Below are 7,697 nucleotides of genomic sequence, written 5' to 3'. Positions count from 1 at the left end.
TATGTAGCAATATTTATTTATATTTTCTTTTCTCGAAGACGACAGTTGCACACTGAAATTATATGTTCCTTGCTAAAACATTTGGACACAAATCGTTATTTCCTGCAATTTTCAATTTCTCGAGCAAAACTTACTTTTCAGGAGGAAGTTATTAGTTTCTATTTATTTTTATTCCTGTTGAATGCTGTTTAACATTTGAACTTGCAGCATATGATGCAACCGTTGATTGATGGCACGTTTTCTGGCATGGATCGCTAACAAATGGTATAAGATCCTTGATTTTCATACACAGTTAGGTAACATCATCGGATTTTACACACAGTTAGTAGATTTTTGTTAGATAGCAAAGTAATTGTACTTTATAGGGCAAACTATTTCTTGAACATTGTAAATAAGCAGAAATCAGTTTAATTCGGAATGAAAAATAACACACTAAACTGAATGGTCTCGATAAAAAATAATTCACTGAACAAACTGAAAAACTTGACAAAAATAAATGATAAATCGTCTATTGGAGGTGAAAAAAATACCTTCTAAATATTTACAAAAGGTCAAAAAGGAAATATCTTCTAAATATTTAATAAATGTAAATAAGGATGGGAAATTCAGCTACTTATAAAAAAGGGATGGACAAGCGTCTAGTTTTTGGGAATCAGAACTTATGGAATGCATGGGGTCATAAAATGACCCCCACTTTTCCTCCCGGATTAAGGTGTGGTCCCATACTTAGAGCACAATACTTTCTCAGAGTTATCATTCAGTCGAGGCCATTTTAAAACTGGCACAAATAAAAATAACAATTAAAAAAGAATTATTTTTTTAATTTTACGTCCATTGAAAACAAAACCTTGAAGTCAAAGTTATGTGACTTGCTAGTCATGCGATTAAATTTCATTTTGATTTATAAGCAATAATTACTTAACAGCAGTTTCTTCTAGTTCAGGATTATAACAAATATAACGGTTATAATCAGGATGTACATGTGAGGGACAATAACGTATTTATTATGTCTTGATAATTAAACTAAACAACTTCGAATATCGTATCTTAGATACCACATAATTATACGGGAACTATTGCGCGGCATTTTTTCTTAACACGGTGGAACCCATCAACTGTTCTGCAAATCATCTTCATAAGGTTCGAAGTCTTGTAAAATAAAAAACCAGCATGAAACTTCAAAAATGAACGTTTTTCTTGCGAGGGTCAAAAGGACCCCTTTTGTCTGTTATATATATAAGTTTGACACCCGGTGGCAGAGCTGTAGCGCTTCGTGCTGTCGTGCCACAGGTCCCTGGTTCGATCCTCGGGCCAGGCAAGGTTGACTAAGCCTTTCATCCCTTCAGTGGGTCAATAAGTGAGTACCAAACATGATTGGGAACTAAACACAGGGGGTTCCGCGTTCGGCTGACCACCTTACCAGAACATCTGCTCCTGCACCCCAGAGTCCAAGGTCAAGAAAACTGAGATGGGCACAGTAGGATTTGGCCCTCTATGGGCTGTAGTGCTACTGAGTTTAGTAGTATATATTAGTTTGCGTTACTCATCATGCGTTTTTATTGTTTATTATGATGAATCAACATAAACGTTTGAAATTTTGTTGCAGTATACATAGAAACAATTTAAGGACTGTATATATATATATATATATATATATATATATATATATATATATATATATATATATATATATATATATATATATATATATATATATATATTATATATATATATATATATATATATATATATATTTATATATAGATATAGATATAGATATAGATAGATATATTAGCTTCGAAGATCACGTGTATCTTCTAATACAGCATAAGAAATGGCTAAAAACAATCAAAATTACCTCCAATGACCCTTCTAGTGATAAAGAGTAGTAGGAATGTGCAGTAGCTTGCAGCTATTGTAATAATATGAAGTTGCATTAGCACAAACGGATCTGGAAGGTATGCAAAATCAAAGAAAAAGTGAAGTTAATTCAGTTATTTATCGATATATTCAAGACACTGCATAATTTCATCTTTAGAAAAGTTGTCTGAGGACGATTTTATTTTCCAACAAAATTTATCTTCCCTTCATACATTAAAATCAACAAGCATCAGGATGTAGTAAAACAAAATTGCTTTGGTATTGTGGATAATTTATTCACTTGGGTCTGCCCAATTGAAAATTAATGTATAGGATAGTAAAGACAAAACAGCAAAAAGTTGCTACTACAAACGAAACTGGACAAGTTCACTTAAGTTAATGAGGTTAAGAAAAACTGCTCATTCCATGCAGAGGTTATAGTCTTATATGTAGCGATTAAAGCTGCAAATTATTAAGTAATTAATAATTATTAAGTAATTAATAATTATTAAGTAAACTAGTAATTATTAAGCAAAAATTCAATTATGAATGGTGAAAACCATTTATAATTGAATTTTTGACTACATAGAATTGTATCTTAATATTAATTTTTTTTCAAAAAAAATTGCAGAATTAATTTATACTTTATTTTGAGTTTTTAGTGCTTAAAAATATTGTGAAATTTGAAGATCTGATTAGTTAAACTCTTAATTAAATTTAAGTAAGTAAAAAGTAAGATTCCTTCTTTATGACTTTTGTTAAATTATTTTTGCAATTTTAGAATCAGAGCTACATTTTTCAAACATAAGATCAATGAATTGCATCTAACAAAATATATTTTATTCCCAAAAATGTGGCATGTCATCCTAATAGAATATATCAAGTATTACAAGAAAAAAAATAAAACTTTTATAATATCTAGATTGATGTCTACCCTTATTTGAGAGCTATAAAACAATAAAATCTAGTTTACCTAGAAAAATATTTATTTTTTTGTTCTGTAAAAACACTGCAATTTCGGTCATGAGCTATGTTATAAAGAACGAAACACTGCATGATTTCATCAGTTGGTTTTTAGATCAAATAACTGAAATTCTCATAACTTAAATTTTTTCTTAAAACAGTTCTTCTACAGAAATTAAATAGATCAAAAAGAAAATCTTTGTCTTAATTGCTAAAATACATATTACATGAAGTAAAAGCTTTGCTATGTCATAATTTAAACAAGCAATAATAGCTTGCAAAAAATTGAATTAGTCGGAAAGTAAACTTAATTGAGTTTAGAAAAACTGAAATGTCTGATTTATATGCAAACAATGGTAGAAAGTAAAAAAAATAACGTAAAAAAAAGATAGCAAAAAAATATTGAATCTTCATAAACAATGAATGAAATTTAGCAATAACCGTAATGGAAATTTTGTGATTTGATCTATAAATAGGTTTTGCAACAAACCAGCTGTTAGCAAAGCTTCAAAATCTTGATACTTGATCTGGTTACTGCGATCAGTAGTAAATATATTGTCTAGCAAACATAAAAATATTTTATTTACACCATACAACATTAATAATGGAGGAGAAAATTAAACAAAGTGCAGAAAAACAGAAAATGTAAAACAAACATGGATAGAAAAATATAAATTGAGTTAAATGATCATTTTCTTTTTTGGATGCAGTTAATTTTTAAACAACTTTTTGTTTCTTCTATTTTCACACTTTTCCTTGATTTCTATTTTAAGTCTATTTAACAAAATTGGACATCGTAATGGATATTTTGTGTAATATTTCAATAGCAAGTTTTAAACTTTCATCTCAGTTTCCATTTCTTCGAAAATACAGATTCTTCTCAACGTTAATCTTAATAAAAACATTTTCAGTTAATTCTTCATGCCTGCCAAGTGGAAGGATATAGTTAACTTTTAATCCTGGCATTAACTTGATTCCTTCAGAGCATTCTTTTCCATTCTAAAATAATTGGTTTTGATAATCTGCAAAAATAAAAAAATACAACTACAACAAGAATCATTTATCATTATCATTACGACTATTAAGAAAAGAACTAACATTTCTAAATAATCAATTGTAAAAGAGCAATAGTATATTCAATGATTAATGGCCAACAAATTTTTCAAATTCCCTGTTGACCCTTTTCTCTGAGAAAAAGAAGTTTTATTTTATTTACATAGTAAAAACATGCACTAGTTAAAAAGACAGGACACAAAAAATTTACATAATTGCATTTCATCTAAATCTATGATAATATAATAAAGATATTGTCTGTCTGTCTATCTTATAACACTAGAATCTTTTTCTTTTGGTTTAGCTTATAACTCAAATTTTTCTCCTTGAAATTCGGACAGTGCGTGAAAGGGGCCCCCGATCATAAAAATCGTTCAAAAATTAAACTTATATCGTTCGAAAAAGACACTGAAAAATGTAATTATTTTCATAGTTTGGTCCTGGTTACCATTTTCTTGCTATTGGTTGCCATTAGCCGTCACCAACCACCTTATTTTCTATTAATAATACTAAAATTTTCAAATAGACAAAGACGTGTTGCACATATAAATAGGTAAAATTATTTTTACGTGACAATATAAAGTAATAATTAAGATAAGTAAAGTAATTAGTTTAAGTTGTAGTACAGACAGTAATTCTTAAAATAAAATGAGTTTGTAAATTAAATACTTACCGGTGGCAGCAAAAATATTAAGACGAATTCTAACTAGGAATAGCAGATCAAGACTGGATAGAAATTATACATAATAACATTATTTAATACGGCTTACTGAGACTTGAAAATTATCATTAATTATTTTTGACATATTCTTGATTTAGCAAGTGAAGGAAAACAATTAAAAAAAGAAGATAAATTAATGGAATAGCGATAGATGAGTCAGATAATAGTAAATACTAAAATAATTTTAGAGCTGAAAGCCCTGTTTTCAGTTCTAAACCTATTTTTTGTTCTTAAATAAATTGTCGTTTAATTAGGAAGTACCTAACCGAAACCGGTTGATTTACAAAAAATTATTTTTTATGTATGTTACTTTAAATGACCGAAATCAGTCGACTGTCACCGATGAATTTCAACAATCACTTAGTTTCTAATTCTAATAAAAATTCTAATCTAATTTTTAGTTTCTAATAATATTTCTATATTTAAACGAAAAAAAGCTTAATTGAAACCCACATAAAAATATTTATAATTCCAATAAATTTTAAACAAAATGTAGTCAAAAAAAAATTCGCTTCAATTTAACAAATAAAAATGGTTTTAACAAGATAAGTCTTAACTCTGTAATTGCATTTCAACTGGCAACAGATTGGCAGCTATGGTATTTTCTACTACAAGTTTAAAAATTCTAATACCTATCAGACAAATTGCTGAATGCTAATTTCTTATTCAAATTTTTATTTTGGCATGTATTGTTAAACATCAATACGAAAAATTTGACTGAATTTTTATAGATAGCGACTAAATAAAAGATTTGAAAAAAATTTTTTTATTTTAATTGCTCAAACTTTCAACAGCTCTTTCATACTAACATATTGGGACCATAGTTGGGTCGCACTAACACACATATTTTGAGAAACAAAAAAATTCAGAAATAGCTACGTATATCTATGTATATATAACTTCAAATATTCTGTTTACAAAATATTTAGTTTAATTAGGGTTAAACTCTTGAGGCATTAAAGATTACATCCAATGAGCTAAAATCTCATCATTAGATCAAAAGTTAATTAGATATTCCTTGTTTTTGAATTTTACACACAGTAAACTTTTACATTTCATATGAACATAAATGGTAAAACAATATGTAAGTATCAAAAAATGTCCAAATGTTAAGTTAATCATAAAATATCAAACTAAGATTTCTAAGATTTTCTTATTTTTCTAATTAATCGAAGAAGAAAAAATACTGAATTTGCAGTGCATTCTTCCTTTATAAAATCATATATATATATATATATATATATATATATATATATATATATATATATATATATATACACTACCGGTCAAAAGTTTGCGAGAATTTTGAAATCTACAAAGAAAAGGTCTAAATTCAAATGTTCACAGAACTGCGAAAAATCATTCAAATTGCATGAAAATTTGATATGTTCTAAACTGAACCCTCTACTGTTAGTTACATATGATCAAATTGCAATAATTTGTTTTTGGCGAACTGAATCTAGCTTTTTATCATAGGTTGTTTTTATGGTGAAAAAATTTGTTAAGTTTGAACACTTGCCAAATTCGCAAAAAATTTTTTTTGTACTTTCTGAAAATAGAAAATAGTTATTCGAACTGTTCTATGCAAGCCCTCAAAATTTCAAATCGATTTGAGTTTTTTTGATAAAGTTATAGAATTTTGAAAAATATGTGCACTTTTCTCGATTTTTGAGCATTCCACATATGCAGTCTTTTGGTCTATACATCTTCTACCAAAGAACATTTTAATTTTAATGTTTTCTATATTTTCAAATAATTAATATTTATTATAAAAAAATATTCTTATTCATTACTGTAATTATTAGCGTTTATATTTATTGTTTACATTTATTGCTTATATGTATTTGTTTTGTTGTGATATTTTTACTTTACATTAAATTAAAATAAAAAGTTATAACAATAATTACATAAATAATTCTAAAAAAATAATAACAATAGTATAAAGAATTTGCATTTTTACTTAACATATTCTTATTCGTATTTTGTTATTCAATAAATTAACATTTAAATCATAGATTCCTCGAACCATCCACCTTTTGCTTTTATTATAGCCTTACATATGCGTGGCATTCGTTCTAACAAACCATTAATCACTTCAAGTGATACAGAGTTCCATTCCTGTTGTAAAATGTCCCATAACTGATTTTGATTCGAAATATCAGAGCATCGAATTTGTCGATCCAAATGATCCCATAAAAGTTCAATCGGGTTACAATCAGGACTCTGAGCTGGCCACGTCATAATTTTCAATCGGCCTTCGCTTTCTTTTTTTTTAAATAATTTTTGCATAATTTTGACGTGTGTTTGGGATCATTGTCTTGCTGAAATAAAAAATTTGGACCGACAACTTTTTCACCCAAAGGAATAGCATGACGTTGCAAAATAGAATGGTACTTTTTTTGGTCCATTATTCCATCTATTTTAATTAAGTCTCCTACAGTATCGTTTCCAAAACATCCCCAAACCATTATGCAACCCCTTCCGTGTTTAACCGTTGGTCGAATGCAATTTGGTTGCATTCGTTCTCCTTCACGACGCCTTACAAACATGCGACGTTTGGTCCCAAAAATGTCAAATTTTGATTCATCAGTCCATAGTACACTTTTCCAATCTACGATTGACCAATGCTGATGTTTGCGAGCCCATTCTAATCGTAATATTTTATTTTTGGGTCTAAGAAGAGGTTTCTTTGCTGCGACACGTCCGAATAAGCCAGCTTCACGCAAACGCCGTTTTATTGTTGAAGTTGAAACTTTTTCTGAACCTGGGAATAATTTACACTTCAGTTGTGCAGGCGTATCGAATCTATTTTTCAAACTTGTAACACTAATTTTTCGATCATCTCGATTTGATGTAATCTTTGGCCTTCCGGAACGTGTTCGATCAACGTAGAGTCCTGTTTCATTGCCTTTTAATTGTAGAATGAACGCATGATAATGAAACGTTTTCTAATGCAGCGATTTTGTCTATAGTATGACCTGCTTTTCTTAAAGATACTATAGCTGCACGTTTTTCCGTAGATATTTCTTTTCTAGGAGACATTTTTATAATAATGCTTCAAATGAAATAATTTAATAGTAAAAAAATTAGTCAATGAAAT

General features: G+C 28.4%; 1 protein-coding gene across 2 annotated transcripts in view; it reads right to left on the bottom strand.

Moving 5' to 3' along the window:
- Positions 1 to 3,378: 3,378 nt before the first annotated feature.
- LOC107441286 (calcium and integrin-binding family member 2) overlaps positions 3,379 to 7,697 on the bottom strand; it is a 22,994-nt gene continuing 18,675 nt past the window's right edge. For both annotated transcript variants that reach the window (XM_071178481.2, XM_016054495.4), the window contains one exon: positions 3,379 to 3,845. In XM_071178481.2, the coding sequence (XP_071034582.2) occupies positions 3,803 to 3,845 (43 nt within the window). In that variant the 3' untranslated portion in view covers positions 3,379 to 3,802. The remainder of the gene's footprint in view (positions 3,846 to 7,697) is intronic.

This window comes from Parasteatoda tepidariorum, chromosome 6, assembly GCF_982258835.1.
Source record: "Parasteatoda tepidariorum strain Cologne lab strain chromosome 6, Ptep-v5.0, whole genome shotgun sequence".
NCBI classification, from domain to species: domain Eukaryota; kingdom Metazoa; phylum Arthropoda; class Arachnida; order Araneae; family Theridiidae; genus Parasteatoda; species Parasteatoda tepidariorum.
This window is presented reverse-complemented; position numbering and strand designations above follow the sequence as displayed.